General features: G+C 37.8%; 2 protein-coding genes across 2 annotated transcripts in view; both read left to right on the forward strand.

Annotated features, from left to right (window-relative positions):
• The window catches only part of LOC103524619 (protein mesh-like), a 22,252-nt gene extending 6,376 nt beyond the window's left edge, over nt 1-15,876 (forward strand). Inside the window, exons 5-18 of the mRNA XM_026819975.1 lie at nt 2,798-2,945; nt 3,321-3,441; nt 3,651-3,844; nt 4,958-5,103; nt 5,486-5,582; nt 6,883-6,927; nt 7,482-7,624; nt 8,525-8,633; nt 10,560-10,707; nt 11,521-11,657; nt 12,233-12,362; nt 12,982-13,275; nt 13,615-13,797; nt 15,107-15,876. Coding sequence (XP_026675776.1) covers nt 2,798-2,945; nt 3,321-3,441; nt 3,651-3,844; nt 4,958-5,103; nt 5,486-5,582; nt 6,883-6,927; nt 7,482-7,624; nt 8,525-8,633; nt 10,560-10,707; nt 11,521-11,657; nt 12,233-12,362; nt 12,982-13,275; nt 13,615-13,797; nt 15,107-15,618 — 2,407 coding nt within the window. The 3' untranslated portion in view covers nt 15,619-15,876. The remainder of the gene's footprint in view (nt 1-2,797; nt 2,946-3,320; nt 3,442-3,650; nt 3,845-4,957; nt 5,104-5,485; nt 5,583-6,882; nt 6,928-7,481; nt 7,625-8,524; nt 8,634-10,559; nt 10,708-11,520; nt 11,658-12,232; nt 12,363-12,981; nt 13,276-13,614; nt 13,798-15,106) is intronic.
• The window catches only part of LOC103524620 (peripheral plasma membrane protein CASK), a gene marked incomplete in the record, with an annotated part of 17,094 nt that continues 9,634 nt past the window's right edge, over nt 15,708-23,167 (forward strand). Inside the window, 3 exon segments of the mRNA XM_026819976.1 lie at nt 15,708-15,749; nt 19,824-19,922; nt 22,503-22,641. Of these exon segments, the coding sequence (XP_026675777.1) occupies nt 15,708-15,749; nt 19,824-19,922; nt 22,503-22,641 (280 nt within the window).

Below are 23,167 nucleotides of genomic sequence, written 5' to 3' on the forward strand. Positions count from 1 at the left end.
TTTTTTTTTTTTTTTTTTTTTTTTTTTTTTTTTAATGCTTTTTATTTATTTATTTAAAAATGTTATCAATTATAATTATTATTATTGTTATTAATATTTTTAATAAAATAATCAGATGAATTGAATAAGTAGGCACACAGAATTAAGAAGAGAACACTGTGGATAGTGGATAGTTATTTGCCCATAGATAAATAAAATAATGATAAATTAATTATAGCTACCTATGTATTATATTTTTGTGTCCAGATAAAATAAATAAATTTAAAGCAAGCAAGTAGGTAGCTTTCCCCATAACTAACAAATTAGCTAGATAGGTACTTATGTAGGTACCTCCATATTTAATTAAAAATTTATATACATATAAATAAAAAAAAGCAAATCGGTACCCACCTAGGTTATAGGTAGATACCTACCTCTTTGAAGAATAGGCATTTATAGGTATGTATTTTTTTATTTAGGTACCCACTCCACTTTCCAACCAAAATTTTCCATTCTCGGATAGGCGCCATTTTTTTTCTGTGTATGTGTACTTACTTAGCTGTTTATAGGTACCTAGGCCTCTAAAATTTTACATAATCTGTGATAGAAATGAAATACCCAAAGGAGTTAACAGTGTTAACACGTACCTTTCATAGATGTTCTGTGCCATATTGATTTCGGACTTCGCGGATCAAATTTCATGGTAAGTCCAATACCTAACTTTGAGAAGAAGAAGAAAAAAGAAGAAGAAGATGGTGAAGAAGAAGACGACGAAGAAGAAGGAGGAGAATCAGGAGGAGGAGGAGGAAGAGGAAATAGAGAAAGGAAAAATAGACGATAGAAATGAAAGAGGAGGTGAGAGAGAGAAAGAGAGAGAGAGAGAGAGAGAGAGAGAGAGAGAGAGAGAGAGAGAGAGAGAGAGAGAGAGAGAGAAGGATAGATATTAGATAGAAACACACATATACATATATATTATGTACTTGTAGGTACATATCTACCTATGTAAGGATTGTGTAAGTGAGTACAAAAAGAACTACTCTTTTCACTGAACTGCTCAGTTACTGAGTCAAATCCCAACTCCTTATAACTAGGCTTGCCAAACGTCCCGAATTTCAGGGGGTGTCCCGGCGTCCCGTTCAGTTTTTCATTTTGGGGCGTTTTGTCCCGAATTTCCGGAGAAGAAGAAAGAATAAGAAGAAGAAGATGGTGAAGAAGAAGACGAAGAAGAAGGAGGAGAATCAGGAGGAGGAGGAAGAGGAAATAGAGAAAGGAAAAATAGACGATAGAAATGAAAGAGGAGGTGAGAGAGAGAGAGAGAAGGAATGGGAGAATAAATCTCATAAATAAATACTAACTGTAGGTATTATTAGAACAATACCTAGTCAGGTTAGGAAAAGGTCAACTTAAAGCATAGAGAAGGTATACCTACCTACATATTTCTACAGAACAGTACCTATGCATAATGGAGCAGTTGCAGATGGGTAAAAATTAGAAATAAATGGTCGATTCCTATGTAAAAAGTTGGGAAAAATCCAAATCTGAGGTCAAAACTCCGAAAAAATAACTGTAAAAGGTCGAAAAGTATAAGTTATGCCTCAGGCCTTATGATGAAGATCTTGGTTCAATAAGAATTGTAACTTATACACGAGTACCTATACACCTAGCTTCTTCTTCTTCTTCTTCTTCTTCTTCTTCTTCTTCTTTCTTCTTCTTCTTCTTCCTCTTCTTCTTCTCCTCCTCCTCCTTCTTCTTCTTCTCCTCCTTCTTCTTCTTCTTCTTCTTCTCCTCCTCCTTCTCCTTCTTCTTCTTCTTCTTTTTCTCCTTCTTCTTCTTCACCTTTTCTCTTGTACAGACGGGGTCGGCGTTTTTCGTCAGCCTCTCAATCAGCCCAAGGGTGATTGCTTTGGGCTGACATATAGTTTTGGCTAGAAAATTTACGAGTGGATGCCCTTCGCACTCAATCTTTGCTACTTTTTTAGCAAGGGAAATTCAGGCTTTTATACACCCTGTTTTACGTCCCCCAGCCAGACTAAGCTGGTCTACTCCCTGTTTAAAGTCCCCCCCAGTCAGACTAAGCTGGTCTATTCCCTGTTTAAAGTCCCTCAGCCAGAGGAAAATCTTCTTTTTCTTCGCCTTTTCCCGTGTTCAGACGGGGTCGGAGTTAAACCTGCAAAATCGCAAATGTCCTTGGGCCTTTAGAAGTTATACCTATAGCCACCCTGGAGTTAGCTTGAAGGGTAGCGCGTCTGATTTGTAAGCGCTAGGTCAATGGTTCGATGCCTGCCCGGGGCGAACTTTAACCATGTTATTTATCCTATTCTCTTGACTTCTCGTCTGTTCTGTCAAAAGATACACGGATACAACTTGTACATAGGGTGGCCACGAATTTCTGGTACACCCTGTATGTGTCCACACAATCGCGGACAGTTATATTGTTATGCAGTTACACAGTGAAAGTTCCCTAGCTCCGTCTCTCTCTCTCTCTCTCTCTCTCTCTCTCTCTCTCTCTCTCTCTTGGGTTTTAGAATGTTTAGGATTGCTTGGATTGTACCTATGTACTACATACCTAGGTACATATTATGCCGGTACATACATAGGTATACATATGCCAGATGACCCATCGGAAGATTGCTATGCTTGAATGGGTAATGTTATCCTATGATCAACAGTGTTGCCAAATTTCATCACCTTTATTTCCTTTCCTTTCAGTCTCATTGGATCAGAACAGCAGTGTTGCTACGATAAGAATGACTATCTCATGTTATCCTATGATCAAGAGTGTTGCCAATTTCATCACCTTTATTTCCTTTCCTTTCAGTCTCATTGGATCAGAGCAGCAGTGTTGCTACGATAAGAATGACTACCTCATGTTATCCTATGATCAACAGTGGGGCTCTAGACCTAGGAGGTCTCATAACTTGGGATATCTGCCCTGGACAGAAGCTAACAAGGAAGTTATCGTGACTGCCTCAAAGTAGCGACAAACTAAAACAAATATCGTCGAATCAGAACTTCTCAGGGCTAGGTCGCGGGTTTACGAATCGCGAATCGCTTTCTCAGTATCTCCCAAACAGATAAAGTTCTTCCATCGAACGTTTGGTTTTCTCTTATCGAGCTATCCTCATTCTCTCTTCGATTTCGGGACTATAAGGCCTCCTAAACTTCCTAAAAGAAAAGGAGAAAAGGAGGGAATTGGAAGGAAATAGAAAGCCAGGAAAGATTTAATGATAGAATATGGTGGCGAAGCTTTTTACATCTATACTTCAACTGATGAAACGATTACAGTTATAAATATACCTAATATTGTGTATCTAGACCTTCTAAATTCATTAAATTTCCAGGTGCCTACTCTGTCCCAATGGTTTCACGACATGTCCCCATTCTACATGTGTTGTCTGTGGCAACATGTCGCCTCCTCACATGAACCTCAGCCCGGCCGAGAAAAGCCAAGATTACGTGATAGCCCATATTTATGTTAGTCATCCTCATACCAACCACGCACAACGTTGCATAACATCAATGATCCATTGGCATTACGAAGTGGCACATTCAACGTGCTATCCCTGCTAGTTCTTACTGATAGTGCAAAGCGATTCTCCTTAGTGAAGAACAGGACAAATGGGTAGTAAAATCATAAAATATTCTATTCTCATCTGTTCTATTCTCCTCAGAAACCCCTGCCACGGCCACTGAGCGTATTTATTTCGAGACGGACGCCGTACACGAGCGATACCCAGAGGAAATTAAGATAACTTGGGACAAATACAACCTCACTTCCAACCTGAACACACCAGTCAGTATATCTCTGTATGGCTATAGAGAGACTACCATACAACCTGAACTAGTCTACATTGATATACTGGAGGTAAGCAACGTCCAGCCTGACTATTACTTGACTGGGTGACTTAGGACTGAGAAGACCTAGAAAATTGACTTCAACGTTTCGTCCGTACATCCGTCCGTTAGTATCCAAAAACATATCGTATACCTAGCGGTGACCAAGAATGTTCTAAGCCAGCCTAGTTAGCTTAGTTGGTAGTGCGTCTGCCTTGTAAGCGCTAGGCCGCGGGTTCGATTCCCGCCCGGGGCGGATTTTTCATACGTTTTATTTTAATTCTATATTTACTTTTTGAATCACCCATAGAGGCCATATGTCATAAATGTTATAATAATTTGTTTTGTATTTAAAGGACATTTCATTGGATCGCATGAGCATTTGGATAATATTCGGGTGCCATTTGGACTAAAAAGCTCTCTCTTTCTCAAAAAAAAGAGTTTTCACCGCCGTTTTTATTTTGTAGTAATTTAACAACTGATACATTTGATCTCCTGTGATCTGTATTGTAGTATTCCCATTACGTAGTACGTTCGACGTCTCTCATCTGGGCGATAGCAAGCAAGCACGTTATCACCGGACCGACCAACCATGCTTCCAAATTCTTTTCATGTACTCCCTAAGCTCACAACAAACTTGTGTATTATGTATCTAGGCGCACGGCAGTGCGCCAGGCCAAGTTCCATCTTGATATCTTCATGGTTATTTTAATTTCCAGCCACTGTATTCGGCGATCCACACTTCATAACATTTGACGATCTCGAGTATACATTCAATGGCAAAGGAGAATTCGTCCTGGTTCATGCAGATTCAGAGAGAAAAAAAAAAGAATGTTCTACATTTCGTTTTATTCAGCCAGATCTGAAGTTGAATTTCCTCTCGAAGGGGTTTTTAGCTACGAGTAAATTTCGTTTAGGGATCATGTATTAATTTTTCGCCAAAGTCACAACGTCAAAGGGCTGGAGTTGTTTTTATATCCTAGGCTCGAACGCTTGTCACAAGTGTCGTACACCGATTAAAACACTTCACAAAATTGTATGCCATGACTTGATCTGGAACCACCTTTGTAGATCCGAATTGAGGACATTTTTTTTCTTCTTCTTCTTCTTCTTCTTCTTCTTCTTCTTCTTCTTTTTCTTCTAGGAAGGAGTAGCCAATTCGGGGTCCTATACAATAGCTCCATCAGCATATAGAACAAGATATAACTGGAATATGCATGATATTCGATTCGGGTTTGTTCATATCAACTTGACCAATCCTGTACAATATGCTGGCCTTACTGTATCTCCGTAAGTTCATCCCTCGCTAACCTTCTTTTACTAAAGTCAGGCTAGTTAGCTTTAAGGGTGGCACGTCTGGCTTGTAAGCGCTAGGCCGTGGGTTGAATTCCCGGACTTCATCCTAAACAGATAAGATTCGTACTCCGAACAACTTGCTTTCTCTTATTCTGTCCTTCTTCTCTCTTTGCTTTTGGGGCAATAAGACTTCAACAGTTACCTACAGTTCTCTCTATCAAACCTTTTTTACTTTTTTATCTTGAAAAGTGCAACGTCTATTTATTTTTAAGAAGCATTTTTTGTATTGGTAAAACCGAGCCACCGGGGTAACCTATCTACTTTGTACCTACATATTATGTTCAAGTCTCGCGGTTTCCATTTTCTATTTTCCCAGAGTACTCTGGAGTAAGCCAATTCCATTGGGTTGGTACTTTGCTCCTCAGTGGAGACGCCAGTTCGATTCCAACAAGTGGGAAGAAATTTTATGTGACGAGTGGATCACACTTCAAAGCCAAGTTCAAATTTCTTTATTTGAAAATGCTCATTCCTTTGCCTTTTTTCCAACTTCAGAACTATTATTGATTTAGTGATTTCTTTGGCTCTCTCCCTCCCCTTCCTCCTCACCTCTCTATTCTATTACAAATTCAAACCATTAACGTTCAATACCATTTGCAACCATTTCTTTTTCTCCTTCTTATCAATACTTCCTCACATCCCTTTACTTCCCTCTCCCTCCCTCCCCATACTGCATTTATTTTATCTTCGCCTCTCCATCTTTCTTTTTCTCGTTTTAAATTATACGGGAATACCGTCTTTTCCCAGTTTTTTCCCCCTGCGACGCGACGTGACAAACTTCAAACAACTCTCTCCCTCTTCCCTTTTTCCTCCCCTCCTCTCTTTTTTCTGCCCGTCGCTACCTCTCCTCATCTCATCTCACGAGCTCCGTCTTTCAATCATCTCACTTTAGAATTGGCATTAGAATTGCCCCAATTCATATTGGTACTCATAGTCGAACCTAATTTAAACACACTAATTGGCTAGGAGACCCGAGTGAAAAAGTCTGACCATGCGCTTTAAAGAAGAAAAAAAAAAATCTTCCCTAAAATTCGGCACTGATATTCGATGAATTCATTCTCCCTTGAGATCCACCACTAATGACCACAGACTGGTAACCGGGGGAGTCTGTATCAGTAATGAACCTTTGTGAAATGCACTTTGCAATATTATTTCTGACGCGAAAAGAGAAAATGAGCGAAAGTCCTGAGGTGATAAGTACTGAAAGTATGTTAGGGTTCAGGAAAATAACAAATTGGGTACCTGACCTGTAGTTGAACTAAAGAAGTGAGTCCATAAAACACGTAGTTTTAGCCTCTAGAGTCAAGAATGAACCCCGCCTAGTGGTCACCTCCCTCCCATTCAAGAGTCTATTGTTCTTATCAATTCAGCTGCACCCAGATTAAGGATTATCGAGTCAGTTTACTCCATCTGATGAGGGAACTTTGTCTTCAATGTCTGATGTGATGTCAAAATAATAATACGAGTATATTTGCTTCTACAATAGTCTGCAGCTTTGTTTTTGTTGGCAGTCAGAATACATAGTATTATGCTGGAACAATGAGGCCAGCAATGAGATGAGAGCAGTTGCATTATTTTCCATTCCATTACATTCTTGACGAACCATGAACATAATTTTCCTTTTCCCCTTCAATTAACAATTCTCATGATTTTCAATTTTTTATTTAACACAAAGATAATAAAATATAAAAAAATATAGCGAAATTATTTTTTAATGAGTGGATCAAGAACGATCGGTACCTCAAGAATTTCGCCTCGGACGTAAGTATTTCTCAGGTTTTCCCTGAAAGAGCTTGTAGTTCAAGGACCACTCACCCTTTTATAGAAAATTGATTAGTATAAACTGGTAAGTGAATAGTGCCTAGTTCAGTCAACATAGAAGCTTAGGTATAGTAGAATAGAATAGAATAATATACCTTGTTTATGCTACCAGCATAGGACTGAAAAGTCCCTTTACTCTCGCAGCCTAAACAAGGTCTTATATATTTGATTGGTAATAACATTACATTTTATAGAACAATAATCAAGACCTGTTTATATTAAAAAATAGAAAGTAAAAAAAGAAAGAAAAGTAGGAACCAATTGGTTCCCTGCGTTACAACGGTCCTAAAGGTGTGCTAAGCTCTACGAGTTGAATAGGACGGGACGTTAGGAATATGTGGTACCATTACTAAAGTAGAAGGACATTTATTAGAATTAATTAAAGTAAAAGGACATTTATTAGAATTAATTAAAGTAAAAGGACATTTATTAGAATTAAGGACCTAATAAAGAACCGAAATTAATCCTTATTTCCAATTTTCCATTCCCCTTAGATATCTCAATGTCCGTGTACCCTAGAACAGGCGCTGGCGGACAAAGGCCGATTTCTTCCAGACTACGACTGTGACATAGACTTGAATCCTAATTGTTTCTACAACAAGGGAGCCAGACATTGTGTGCGTACTGGAGCTCCCAGGTAAGAAATTCGGCATAACTTTGTCTTCAGTTATCCAATGCCTGTAACTCACACTTAGACCATCTGACTTAAGTCTGAGCGTTTGAGCGGGCACAGTAGCTAATCCTCGAGTAACAACAGAGAAAATTTAAAAGGTGCCTGAATTTGGTCATCATCTGTTTTGGGTTCAACGTTACTGTATAACTGAGCTAAGTTTTTTGTATAACTGCTGTATCCTTATTTCCAATTTTCCACTCCCCTTAGATATCTCAATGTCCGTGTACCCTAGAACAGGCGTTGGCGGACAAAGGCCGATTTCTTCCGGACTACGACTGTGACATAGACTTGAATCCTAATTGTTTCTATAACAAGGGAGCCCGACATTGTGTGCGTACTGGAGCTCCCAGGTAAGAAATTCGGCATAACATTGTCTTCAGTTATCCAATGCCTGTAACTCACGCTTAGACCATCTGACTTAAGTCTGAGCGTTCGAGCGGGCACAGTAGCTAATCCTCGAGTAACAACAGAGGAAATTTAAAAGGTGCCTGAATTTGGTCATCATCTGTTTTGGGTTCAACGTTACTGTATAACTGAGCTAAGTTTTTTGTATAACTGCTGCTAACTGCTAAGTCACTGTATAACTGCTAAGAAGATTAGTGAAGAGGATTATACCTCCATTCGGCGACGACAAACTACCACTACCAGCCTCCTCACAAACCTCACTGAGAAAATTCAGCAGCACGCAACTGCCCAAATGAGCACCTATCCGGATACCAACCACGCGCAACGTTTCTTAACTTGAGTGAACCATTAAGAACTGGTTCATTCAATGTGTTATAACCGCAGGCGACTTTTAGATTCATGTGCTAAACAATGTTGCCAAATTTTAAATTTCATCACCTTTATTTATTTTCCTTTCAGTCTCATTGGATCAGAGCAGCAGTGTTGTTACGATAAGAATGACTACCTCATGTTATCCTATGATCAACAGTGTTGCCAAATTTCATCACCTTTATTTCCTTTCCTTTCAGTCTCATTGGATCAGAGCAGCAGTGTTGCTACGATAAGAATGACTATCTCATGTTATCCTATGATCAACAGTGTTGCCAAATTTCATCACCTTCATTTCCTTTCCTTTCAGTCTCATTGGATCAGAACAGCAGTGTTGCTACGATAAGAATGACTATCTCATGTTATCCTATGATCAACAGTGTTGCCAAATTTCATCACCTTCATTTCCTTTCCTTTCAGTCTCATTGGAATCAGAACAGCAGTGTTGCTACGATAAGGAATGGACTATTCTCATTGTTATCCTATGATCAAGAAGTGTTTGCCAATTTCATCACCTTTATTTTTCCTTTCCTTCCAGTCTCATTGGATCAGAGCAGCAGTGTGTTGCTACGATAAGAATGGACTACCTTATGTTTACCTATTGATCAACAGTTGTTGCCAAATTTTCAATCACCTTTATTTCCTTTACTTTCAGTCTCATTGGAATTTCAGGCAGCAGCCGTGGGTGGCCTGACGAATTTAAAAGAAAATGGAAACTAACCTTTTCATTGTTATCCTATGATCAAAACAGTGGGTTGCCAAAAATTTCATTTTCAAACCTTTAATTTTTCCTTTTTACTTTTCAGGTCTCTTGAAATCACCCAAGCAGAAGTGTTGTACGATTAAGAATGAACTTTAAATTCTCAATGTTATTCCTATTGAATTCCAAACAGTTTTGTTGCAAAAAATTTCCAATCCACCTTCATCTTCCTTCCTTTTCAGGTTTTTTTTTCTGCAATTTGGATTCCAGAGCAGCAAGTGTGCTTTACATACGAAATTGATTAACCTCATGTTAATTCTATGTCAACAGTTGTTGCCAATTTTTTCATTTCAAACCTTTATCCTCTCTCTCTCGCGTCTTCCTCGCGCGCTTTTCAGAAGCAGCAATGTTGCTACGATAAGAAATGGCACTATCTTCATGCTATCTTTTATGATTCAAAACAGTGTTGCCAAATTTCATCACCTTTATTTTGCTTCCTTTTCAGATTTCAGTTGGTCAAGAAACAGCAAGTGTTGCTACGATAAGGGAATGAACTATTTTCTTCATGTATAATTCCTATGCATTCAAGAAACGTGGGCTCTTAGGACCTAGAGTTCTTCATTAACTTGGGAATTTATTTCTGCCCTGGGCAGAAGCTAACAGGTAAAAACGTTATGAATTGTTTCAAGTCTCATGGCCTTTTGAAAAAAACCGGAAAAACCTCCGGCCATAGGGATTCATAAGAAAATGTCTTTTATATAAATTTTTATTATTTATTTTAAGAACCCTTTATTGCTTATTAATTTCCCCAATGTAGGTACCATTACAAGGACGAATTACAAAAAAAAAAAAGCGGAATTAATTGCCTGGAGCCAATTTCTCTTATTCATTTCAAAAAACCCTTACCTATATTGTTTTCTTACATTTTGGCGGGAATTTCAAATCAAATATTCGGTCGAAAAGCCGTTGAAGTTATCGTGCAAAGGTGAATCTGCCTAAAAAGAACGTTAGCGACAAAACCAAAAAAAAAAATCGTCGAATCAGAACTTGAAACTCACTTTCTCTTAAACAGATAAACTTCGTTCTTGGAAAGGCTGGCTTTCTCCCATTCAGCTTTCCTCATTCTCTCTTCGATTTCGGGACTATAAGCCCTCCTAAACTTCCTAAAGGAAAAGGAGGAAATTGGAGGGAAATAGATAGCCAGGAAAGATATAATGATATAGAGGTGGTGGCGAGGCTTTTTACACCGACCATCAACTACTGATGGACTGATTATGTCAAATCAAATCAAATGAAATAATTTTATTGTGATAAAATACAAACAAGTATGTACACAATTTTCTTTAATTCTAACTTATAACTATCTTAATATTACTTGGAGGAAAATTATGTATGTAAGGCCTCCTAAATTCATTAAATTTCCAGGTGCCTACTCTGTCCCAATGGTTTCACGACATGTCCCCATTCTACATGTGTTGTCTGTGGCAACATGAACAAGCCGTGGGCTGTGAAACATTCCGCTTCGAACGACGTCCCTCCCAGGATTGTGTCGCTTACCAAGCTCCCAGTGTGGGTGAGTAACAAATCCTTCATACATTTTATTTTAATTCTATATTTACTTTTTGAATTACCCATAGAGGCCATAAGTCATAAATGTTATAATTTGTTTTGTATTTAAAGGACATTTCATTGGATCGCATGAGCGTTTGGATAATATTCGGGTGCCATTTGGACTAAGAAGCTCTCTCTTTCTCAAAAAAAAAAAGTTTTCACCGCCGTTTTTATTTTGTAGTAATTTAACAACTGATACATTTGATCTCCTGTGATCTTTATTGTAGTACTCCCATTCCGTAGTACGTTCGACGTCTCTCATCTGGGTGATAGCAAGCAAGCACGTTATCACCGGACCGACCAACCATGCTTCCAAATTCTTTTAATGTACTCCCTAAGCTCACAACAAACTTGTGTATTATGTTGTAATATTTTCGGACTGGTTCAACACTTCAGCCAGTTCGATTTCACCATTCAAGGATTCATTCTCCATCGGAATTTGATTTTGGAACGGTTCTTACGGTAGAAGTGGTTAGCTAGATTGTATTTTCTTTAATCAAAGTCCCAGAAAGCATCATGGAAATTAAAACGATGCCTGAAACCTATATCTTTTCCATTTTCTCAAATGATTTATTTGATTTTAATTTTGAAGACATGAAATGTAAGCACAGAATTGTGAGCTTATTAAGGAAGCTCTTGAAAAAGGCAACACTTAATATCCGTTCTCCAAAAGTGAGCCATTCGCCAAATACTAGAAAAACCCAAGATTAATAGAATTATGTTTCATGGGGTTCTCATTAAATATTCCCTGTTATCCCTTATCCCTTCCCCCCAGGCGTGACAGTGTACACCCCGTCCTACGTTCTCAACCAGTCAGAAGTCATTATGATGTTCCAATCAGGGGCGGGCGTGGAAGTTGTCGAAAACAAGGGCTTCATGACTGCAAGGATATTTCTGCCCTGGACGTTCATAGTAAGTTAGCTTAAGGATAGGTAGTGTTTGGGTGGAAGAGTTCAACCTTGAGAATCCTGCCACTCTAAGTAAAGAAAGTAAAAAAAAGGATTGAGTGACAGAAAATGCCACGTACATTACCTTCCTCCGGCGCGACATCTTTTGTCTAATAATTTCTAGTCTAAGTTCATCATACATACCTACCTATGCTAAGGGTCTCACCAAAACTCGATCAAATGGACTAACATACTTTAACTACTGTGTTTTATTACCAACCTTAGTGGTGCAGTTGTTAACGCGTTGGACTTTGGATCTGGAGGTTGGTGGTTCGAGTCCAAGTTATGTCATAAAATTTATCTAGGTGAAATAATCGGGGAACGATGTTTGTGACAAGCATTTAAATATGCTTAACACAATTAAAATTCCTTTTTTTTACTGTGTTTTATTTTTCTTTTAGAACCAAACTCGAGGATTGTTGGGTAATTGGAGTTTTGATGCGAGTGATGATTTCACACTACCGGTATGCTAAGGGTCTCACCAAAACTCGATCAAATGGACTAACATACTTTAACTACTGTGTTTTATTTTTCTTTTAGAACCAAACTCGAGGATTGTTGGGTAATTGGAGTTTTGATGCGAGTGATGATTTCACACTACCGGATGGAACTGTTATCATGCCCAACATCAATAACTTTGAGCGAGTTCACAAAGATTTCGGTCTACGCTGTAAGTGATAAATTTTATTAATATTAATGACGCTAAAAAGTTGTTAACAATTAAGTAGGTACCTACTTTGTTGATTTTCTGTTGGTAAGTTCAGGATTTCGTCATAATTTTGTTGGTAACACAGCAATACTAATGCCTTCTGAAAGTAAAAAGAAAGAAAAAGGAATTAAAAAAAAAAAAAACCTAACGTGTTCTCCTAGTTTTTTGTCGTAGGTATAATCGCTCCTTGAAACTCCAGAACCTTCCTCTTTTTCTTCTTCCTAGTTTAGACTCACTTGTTTTTATTCCAGGGCTACTAGAAGATCGAGAGGAACGGGACAAGGGAGGCTCGCTATTCCTACACGAGTATGGCCGCACGGCAAGCTGAGTTTTATTAGTATTAATGAAGCTAAAAACTTGTTAACAATTAAGTAGGTACCTACTTTGTTGATTTTTTGTTGGTAAGTTCAGGATTTCGTCATAATTTTGTTGGTAACATAGCAATACTAATGCCTTCTGAAAGTAAAAAGAAAGAAAAAAAAACCCAACTCCTAGTTTTTGTCGTATAATCGCTCCTTGAAACTCCAGAACCTTCCTCTTTTTCTTCTTCCCACTTTAGACTCACTTGTTTTTATTCCAGGGCTACTAGAAGATCGAGAAGAACGGGACAAGGGAGGCTCGCTATTCCTACACGAGTATGGCCGCACGGCAAGCTATTTCGCAAACCGCACGTTCATGCCCGTATGGGACCAACTCCCTGAGGATATCATACCTTCGTCACGGAACAAAGAGATCCGTCAAGCGTACGACATTTGCGGTGATTCGTATCAGTGCCGCTACGACTATGCGGTGTCCCTCAACCGAGACATGGCGTTCTATACGCTCAAATACCAACAGGGGTTCACGAGTATCAAGGAGCAAACAAGTCGGAGGGGTAAGAAAAAAAGAAATGAGATTTTTATAGTTTTTTTTTTGAAATTACTAAGCACTCAAGCATCTTTGAGTAGTTTTATAAATTTGAAGTTGGTATGCACGTCAAATCATCTTTTGAGTTTCTTTTTTGAGGCTAGTATGCTCATTAAAACATCTTTGACTTCTAGGCTCAAAGTTGGTATGCAGTTAAGAGCATCTTTGAAATTTACGGTTCTGAAGTTAAGATACACTTTAAAACATCTTTGACTCTTGGTTTTGAAACGAGTAGGCATGTATGAGCATCTTTGAGTTTGATAGCTTTGGAGCTGTAAAACTTACGGAAATGTATTTTTCTCTTCAGTGGTATCATGCGGTATTCTCGAGACTCCCCGGTTTGGTCGGAAAAGCAATTTCCTATTCGTTCCTGGAACCAAGGTCACATTCGAATGCAATCAGGACTTTGTACTAACTGGAGATCAGAGGAGAACTTGTAACGCGGATGGACAATGGGATGTGCCAGAGTATGGGTTCACAGAGTGTCTGAGTAAGTTCTATTATGAATTTCTTTTATCACTTTTGTCAATTTTAAACAACCAACTCCGTAGAAAAATTTGGTTTTAGAATCAGAAGGGAGTAAGGGATATTATTTTTTAATTCTAACACTTATAAGGGTTACTCCCTGGTACTGATTTTCTTGAATTTACCCAGCAGTACTTTCTCATTCCATTATTCCTTCTTGAATATTTCTGTATCTTTATAAAAAGTAAGGGCCGAAGATCTACTACCTATAGCTAATCGGGGTGTCCTTCCCTCATTTCATTTTTTTGTTCAGGACATGTCGAGTACCAGTCTCGGATCGCGTTCTCTTCCTTGGGGTTGATCTTGATAATCCAAAGCTCTATGCTCTATCTACCTAAGCTCTCGGCACCACTCTGTTTTTAGTCTTAGACAGCGGTTACACTTGATCGGATTTCTAGCCTTATGTTATCGAATTTCCCAAGACTAGAACTCGGAACCAATTCAGCCTCAGCCTAAAGGTGTGTCCACAGGTTCACACATAGTGGACCGGCCATCCATCGACATCGATCTATGTCGGCTGACACGTCCACACTGCCTCGACAACCATTTCCTTTCCTTTCAGTCTCATTGGATCAGAGCAGCAGTGTTGCTACGATAAGAATGACTACCTCATGTTATCCTATGATCAACAGTGTTGCCAAATTTCATCACCTTTATTTCCTTGCCTTTCAGTCTCATTGGATCAGAGCAGCAGTGTTGCTACGATAAGAATGACTACCTCATGTTATCCTATGATCAACAGTGTTGCCAAATTTCATCACCTTTATTTGCTTTCCTTTCAGTCTCATTGGATCAGAACAGCAGTGTTGCTACGATAAGAATGACTATCTCATGTTATCCTATGATCAACAGTGGGGCTCTAGACCTAGGAGGTCTCATAACTTGGGATATCTGCCCTGGACAGAAGCTAACAAGGCCTTTTATCAATTTTGTCAATTTTAAACAACCAACTCGGTAGAAAAATTTGGTTTTAGAATCAGAAGGGAGTAGGGGATATTATTTTTTAATTCTAACACTTATAAGGGTTACTCCCTGGTACTGATTTTCTTGGATTTACCCAGCAGTACTTTCTCATTCCATTATTCCTTCTTGAATATTTCTGTATCTTTATAAAAAGTAAGGGCTGAAGATCTACTACCTATAGCTAATCGGGGTGCCCTTCCCTCATTTCATTTTTTTGTTCAGGACATGTCGAGTACCAGTCTCGGATCGCGTTCTCTTCCTTGGGGTTGATCTTGATAATCCTCCTTCCCTCATTTCATTTTTTTGATCAGGACATGTCGAGTACCAGTCTCGGATCGCGTTCTCTTCCTTGGGGTTGATCTTGATAATCCTCGTACCAATGTTGCTACTACTCTGTTGTATAGGCCACCGTATCTATCGTCGACTCCGGTCGAATAAATCTCTAACTTGGAAATCCGCTCAAACGATGCGGCGACGGAGATCCGTTCAATCGCTCAACTCAATCGATCAAACGCTTGTTAAAAATCAACAAACGGAGGACTTTCCACCGCTTTCCGTGTCGCCTTCGGAGATTTTATACAGTCCGGATAAGCGGAAGTTTCGCTTCTATGAGCGATCTTATCGTACAAATGAACCGCTCCGTGATAAACCGGACATTGTGTGGGACGATGGCGATGTTGCCGATATTAATGAGTATCCAGCGTTGCCATCGGTGAGTGGGTTTGGCAACCCTGGAGAGGAGAGCGAGTTTTCTTCACCCGTGTCTTCCAGTGCTGGTCGAGATGATAAGTCAAGTAAACGAATACAGACTGATATATTTTGACGAGAGAGCTCATGTGAGCTGTTGTGAAATTCCACTTATTTTATAAATATGCAACATACAGCATAATACTCTCTGAACTGCCAATAATCATGTGGAATTATGTGGTCAATGATGACTATCATATCATTTGGGTCGGCAGGATGGATTGTTGGATTGTTTTAATCTTATTTTTATCAGAAATCTCAACAGAATATTAGGTTAGTATAAGTTCATGCATTATCTTGTTTCAAATACACCATGGTGCCTATTCTTCTCACACTCAGTTGTCTTTTAATAACATCTCTTTTCACCATGTTTTATATCCTGATACATCCCCCTTCGCACCTCCTATCTAAAATAAACCCCTGTGTACTTTTTTTTTTTTTACAACGCTTTTACTCTTCCATTTTATTTCTGTGTACTAGATATAATACATACTGCAGGCCTAAATATTCGGTTGCCTTATCTTTTCACCATGTTTTATATCCTGATACATCCCCCTTCGCACCTCCTATCTAAAATAAACCCCTGTGTACTTTTTTTTTACAACGCTTTTACTCTTCCATTTTATTTCTGTGTACTAGATATAATACATACTGCAGGCCTAAATATTCGGTTGCCTTAGAAATCGTTTCCCTTAAAAATTTCCATTAGAAAACCCAGCCTGAATATTAAACAGAAACAATTTCGTTACATTTGAAAATTTCATTGAGATGACTACTTATTTAAATGCAGGGATTGAAAATTATTACTGTTATGGCTCGAAAATATTTCGGTAAAATTAAACTTGAACTTTTTTATATTGACTGCAATTTAAAAGTTTTGCTCAAAATTCAATGTCCGGTAAACCAACTATTTATAGAGCATTTCAAATATGTGTCAACACATGACTTTGATTTTTTTATTGGAAAATATTTAGGTCGTTTTTCAGCAGTTATTTTCTGAGAAAATTTAAAAGTCAATTTTAATATAATCCACGAATATAATATTTTATAATATAGAATTCATTACGAAGATTTATTTAGGCAAAATGAGTTTTACTTTTTCCTATAAAGATTCAAGATAATTAACCAAATGAATAATCAAAATGGGAACAAGGGATATTGTATTTGACGGATAATAGAATGGAAGATATTTTTCCTCCAATATAATCCATGAATATAATATTTTATAATATAGAATTCATTACGAAGATTTATCTAGGCAAAATGAGTTTTACTTTTTCCTATAAAGATTCAAGATAATTCAAGATAATTAACCAAATGAATAATCAAAATGGGAACAAGGGATATTGTATTTGACGGATAATAGAATGGAAGATATTTTTCCTCATGCTACTTTTAGCACTCTCCGACTTACAGTTGAGAAGTTGCGGGTTCGATACTTCCCTGTGTCAACAAATTTCCCTTTTATTCGTGAACCCGAATCGAATCTGCAGCTTCTTTGGTTAGATAATATGAGTTTTGAAACTTACTTACCTCAGCTATTAATTATAGATCACTAGAAATATTTTCAATGTCTGTTTTTTTTTTACTTTCTTTTAGTACGTATTCGCAAATGTAATAGAAAGTCGTGTGATGTTCACACCAGATTTTTTACGATGTTATTTAGGTTATCAACGAGACTGGACGTAGATATACATAACCATTCTGCTTATTATCCATCGCTGGGAGTTGACGCTATAGCTTTTTAGTTATGTTCTGAATATACCCTGCAGTTTGTACTACAAACTTTGTACTTTTCATCAGTGTGGCAGCGGTACCTGACCTTTAGTTGAACTAAAGAAGTGTGAACGAAAGAAACCTAAAATTATGGTTTTTAACTAACCTTTTTTTTTCATTTAGATTGTCCATAAAACATCAGTGTGGCAGCGGTACCTGACCTGTAGTTGAACTAAAGAAGTGTGAACGAAAGAAACCTAAAATTATGGTTTTTAACTAACCTTTTTACTTTCTATTACCTTTACGTATAGGGAACCTATACAAGGTAATGAGAAAGTATTGCAATCGGTCCAAATATTTAGATTGTCCATAAAACACGTGGTTTTAGCCTCGAGAATGAACCCCTCCTAGTGGTCACCTCCCTCACATTCAAGAGTCTATTGTTCTTGTCAATTCAGCTGCATCCAGATTAAGGATTATCGAGTCAGTTTACTCCATCTGATGAGGGAACTTTGTCTACAATGTCTGATGTGATGTCAAAATAATAATAATACGAGTATATTTGCTTCTACAATAGTCTGCAGCTTTGTTTTTGTTGGCAGTCAGAATACATAGTATTATGCTGGAAATACGAGTATATTTGCTTCTACAATAGTCTGCAGCTTTGTTTTTGTTGGCAGTCAGAATACATAGTATTATGCTGGAACAATGAGGCCAGCAATGAGATGAGAGCAGTTGCATTATTTTCCATTCCATTACATTCTTGACGAACCATGAACATAATTTTCCCCTTCAATTGGGAATTTTTTCTAGTATTGACTACCTAGTTCCTGCCTTCCTGGTATAACTCTTTTGTTTTCAAACATTCTATATCTTCATATGGGTGTCCCTATGTCACTACTGTTTATCAACTTTATGGAAATAGTCTCTCAACTTGAAATACATTTTTTAGAATAAAATGGCGTAATTAAATGGCAGCCGTCTGTTTTTTAATGCTTTTTATAGCTTAGTTTTTTTCCAGACCCAACACGTCATGTGCAAAACTGTTTATTTTGCCATTTTAAAACCGTCGACCTAGAATAAAATAAGTTCGTTCTGCTCTGGAAGCCTTGGTAGGCAGCTGATAGATAGATGTTGTGTCTGGCACATTTCTAATCTAACTATGTAAATCAACTCATGAAAATCTTTTATGTACATATGCATATTCAAATTTTCGTATTAAATTTGTCAGGCTTTTGTATCCCATCTTCACAAAGTTACTTTCTTTCACACTGAATTTAAACTTGGAAATGAATTTGTCATTGGGAGCCTTCACCTGTGTGGGAGAAACATATGTATTTGTAGTTTTTCTTTTCAAGTATTTCAACAAAATCAGCTAGACCAAAATATTAGTAGTCACCTACTCCCGCCTTAGAATAATGCATGGCCGTAGCCACAAACGAACATTTCGATTTTGCTTTTTGGTGAATACAATCTTCTTTTACATATTTGTAGTTTTTCTTTTCAAGTATTTCACCAAAATCAGCTAGACCAAAATATTAGTGGTCACCTACTCCCGCCTTAGAATAATGCATGGCCGTAGCCACAAACGAACATTTCGATTTTGCTTTTTGGTGAATACAATCTTCTTTTCCAAATTGGGCCTCAAACTTTCAACCTCAAAAAGTTTGAACTTTAATCGACTCAAATTTAAACAATAATCTCCTTCCTACCTATTCTAGCGAATCTCAATAAATCAAACAAAATTGCTCTCAAAAAACTTCCAAAAAAAGCTTAGCACAAAACTTCTGAAGATGTTCTGCGAAAATGAAATGAAAAAGCCTAAGCTCCCAGGCACCAGAACCTTTCCTCTAAAATCCAAACCCTACTTGTAGTGGATTGTATGTAGGGGTGTATAAACAAACACTTATGTTTTCTCATGTATCCCGAGTGAAGAGATTTTTAAAATTCATTACCCTTACTCAATTCCCACAACACTGAACCAACTGAGAGGGGATGATGTAGTGGGAAGATTAATTGTTTTAACTTTTTTATCTACTCGTGCACATCTTTGTAGTATCCTCTCCCCTCCCTTCTTTCCTCTCTGTATAGAAGATTTTGTTTTGTATGTTTTAATAAAGTATAACCTATGTATTGTGTAAGATTGTAAATAATACATTCGCACGAAATTGTAAAACTTTGTAAAAAAAAAAAAATACAAAAGTTGTGGAGGGGAGATGGTGGTCAGATGGTATTGGGTTTGTTTTTGAATGTAAACAAAACTCTTTTTCCATGTACAAAAGTTGTGGAGGGGAGATGGTGGTCAGATGGTATTGGGTTTGTTTTTGAATGTAAACAAAACTCTTTTTCCATGTTTGAAGAGTAGAAAAGAAGGAGATAGGTATCTATCTACCTACCTTCAGGTATATGTATGTAGAATTACGAGTAGCTTGAGCACCTAATCACCTACGTTAAAATCTCTCTTGATTTCACAGTAGGTACACATTTTATGTTCTGTTGCTTTATGTTGTCAACATTGTGAATATTTTTTTTACTGACCTATTTGTACTTTTGTTCTTGTTTTAGATCTTTGTTCGAGCTCAGTTCAATTACAATCCGCTAGATGATGATCTTATTCCTTGTGCCCAAGCTGGGATCGCTTTTCAAATAGGTGATATTTTACAAGTAAGTGCCAGCTTTATCAAGTAGGTAGATATGTACCTTCTTAAATGTTGATATTGATAAGAGTAACAGGTTGAACAAATGTTGAATAATGCATTTTATCTGAGCGTGGAGATATAGAAATATTGTAATGTTGTCAACATTGTGAATATTTTTTACTGACCTATTTGTACTTTTGTTCTTGTTTTAGATCTTTGTTCGAGCTCAGTTCAATTACAACCCGCTAGATGATGATCTTATTCCTTGTGCCCAAGCTGGGATCGCTTTTCAAATAGGTGATATTTTACAAGTAAGTGATATTTTACAGCTTTATCAAGTAGGTAGATATGTACCTTGTTAAATGTTGATATTGATAAGAGTAACAGGTTGAACAAATGTTGAATAATGCATTTTATCTGAGCGTGGAGATATAGAAATATTGTAAATTGTTCAGAGATGCTTGGAAATGTCCCCTTGAGGGTCGTTTTCTTAACTGCCACCTCCCTCACCTGTCCCTTAAGTGGGACACTTGTTTATTTGGTTTCAGGCTGTGCATTTATTTTTTCTCTCTTGTTTCTCCGTAGGATTCTAATGTTTCCTCTAAGAAGATTTTTCTACTTTGTCACAATATTGTTTTCTTTGCTTTCTCTCTACCCCCTTTCTAATCAGAGCTACCTATTCAGAATATTCTGTACTCTCACCTTTCTTCTCCTCTTGTTTTTCTCTCTCTCTCTCTCTCTATTTGCATTATTCTTTCTCATATCTTGTGCATGCTTTGAGCAAAGCAATGTACAAATTATCACATTTTTCTCTGATATTATTTACCCAAGACCAACAGTTAAATTCCTCTCAATAATAAATTATTATCATTCTTTCGTATTATAAAACTTGGTACCTCTTCTACTTGCCATAGTTTGTTAACTCTATTCAACTCTGTCGCTGGTTGTAATGAATCTTATATCTTAAAATACATTCCCTAGGGGTGAAATTTTGAAATTAGTAATTAACTTGTTCCCTCTTTACCTTTCTTACTCCCTCCCTCTCGGTCTGTTTCCTATTTATTTTTGTAATTTATTGCAGGGCCGGGTTTATAGTTTATACAAGGGCATGCGTATCATTCCTCAAAGTATGGGGTTTGTAGACTATTTTGGGTTCATTTTCTTCTAAGTTTGTAAATCCTTGTCTTTCTCTCGTGTTCTCTTTCCGCCTCTTTTTCCTTCTTTCTTTCATCTCTCCCTCTCTTGGTTTTCTTTCTATCCCCCGAAGAACGTACCTGACAGGTTTCATACCTCCCATCTCCCCATCCGACCTAACTCTATCTCTCCTCCTCTCCCCTTCATCCCATATTCTTAATTCAGTCTTCTCTGTCTTGTATCTGCATAGTGTGATGCAAATTTTAGCTTTGGTGATATCCGCGAAAGCTGTTATCAAGAGCTTTCACGGGTTTCCAAGTTCATTTTCTAGGTCAATGGCGTATGGGTGCTATACTCTTATACCGTGTCATATGTAACTCCACTCGAATCAGTTCGAGTGGAAAATGTCTTTGACACGATGCGCTATCTATGACTTAGTAGATGTCCCGTTTAGATAAGTTCGGATTAGAGAGGAATGAATTCCGTGAAGCTTTTTGTCCCCAGTGATGGTTGGATCTCCCATGACGATGCATAAATCTAGGTCTGTTTGTTATGACCCCCCTCTCATTAGTTAATTGGCTGAGGATGGGTTTTTGACCATCACGTTCCGCTTTACCTAACATTGAAATTAATGGGATATTATGAGGGAACTGTTTGCTTTTGGATAATAATTACGCTTCAATATGGTGCGATATGTACCTCCACTCGAATCAGTTCGAGTGGAAAATGTCTTTGACACGATGCGCTATCTATGACTTAGTAGATATCCCGTTTAAGTTCGGATTAGAGAGGAATGAGTTCCGTGAAGCTTTTTGTCCCCAATGATGGTTGCATTTCCCATGACGATGCATAAATCTAAGTCTGTTTGTTATAACCCCCCTCTCATTCGTTAATTGGCTGAGGATGGGTTTTTGACCATCGCGTTTATTGTGAGACGACGGGCATTCATTCTGCTTTACCTAACATTGAAATTAATGGGATATTATGAGGGAACTGTTTGCTTTTGGATAATAATTACGCTTCAATATGGTGCGCGCTCTGCTTCATTCGAATGAAAATTGTTTTTATTGCTCAAGTAATCGTGAAACCTAGAGAGAGGAGAATTACAATGGTAATTAAAGAGTTAAGGCATTCGATGGAGTAGGGTACGAAATTTAATGTGAAAAGTGACCTTGTTATAGAGAGAGAGAGACAGAAGGAAGAGAAAAGAGAGGGGGATAAGGAGAGACAAAGAGAAAAGGGAGAGATGTAACTTATCCGAGAATGGTTTCCAATAGTTAGCTAACTTCTATAATCATAATAAACACACTTGTGAATTATGTTGCTATTTTCAACACTAAACTTAATGCTACTTCCAATAACCCAACTTTCCTTCCAAAATTTCGTTGTAAACAGGGTGAAGATTATTATCCAAATAATTATTTGCATTTATTTTTAAGAATTTATAACGGTATGTTCCGTAATGTTTCAGATTATTAGCAAAGACGATCACAACTGGTGGCAGGCCCGGAAAGATAACGTGGCAGGTTCGGCAGGTCTGATCCCTTCTCCAGAGCTTCAGGAGTGGCGAACGGCCTGCTCTACCATTGATAAAACCAAACACGAACAAGGTATCTATTCTTCTTTTTCTTTGCCTTTTTCCGTGTACAGACGGGGTCAGCGTTTTTCGTCAGCCTCTCAATCAGCCCTATTTAGGGTGATTGCTTTGGGCTGACTTTTGGTTTTGGCTACAAATTTTACGAGTGAATGGCCTTCGCACTCAACCTGCTATTTCTTTAGCGAGGGAAATTCAGGCTGGTATACTCCCTATTTAAAGTCCCCCAGCCAGACTATGGTCCCGTGTACAGACGGGGGACGGGGTCAGTTTTTTCGTACCCTTCGTACCAAGGTGTACAGATCCCCATTAATTTGATTAAATTCATACCAATCGTGTATTCTTTTGGCTAATATCTACAGCCCTTTGCCCCGTACTTCAATACAAATAATACCTAATTATGTTTTGTTGATATAGAGGAAGTGTTCAGTATCTATCTAAAACGTTCCATTCTAGAGTCTACAAAGAACATAGGTGCTCTCTTTAACTTTGTTCTAGCTTTCATGATATAGAGGAAGTGTTCAGTATCTATCTAAAACGTT

The sequence above is a fragment of the Diaphorina citri genome, unplaced genomic scaffold (genome assembly GCF_000475195.1).
Source record: "Diaphorina citri unplaced genomic scaffold, Diaci psyllid genome assembly version 1.1 scaffold108, whole genome shotgun sequence".
Lineage (NCBI taxonomy): Eukaryota > Metazoa > Arthropoda > Insecta > Hemiptera > Psyllidae > Diaphorina > Diaphorina citri.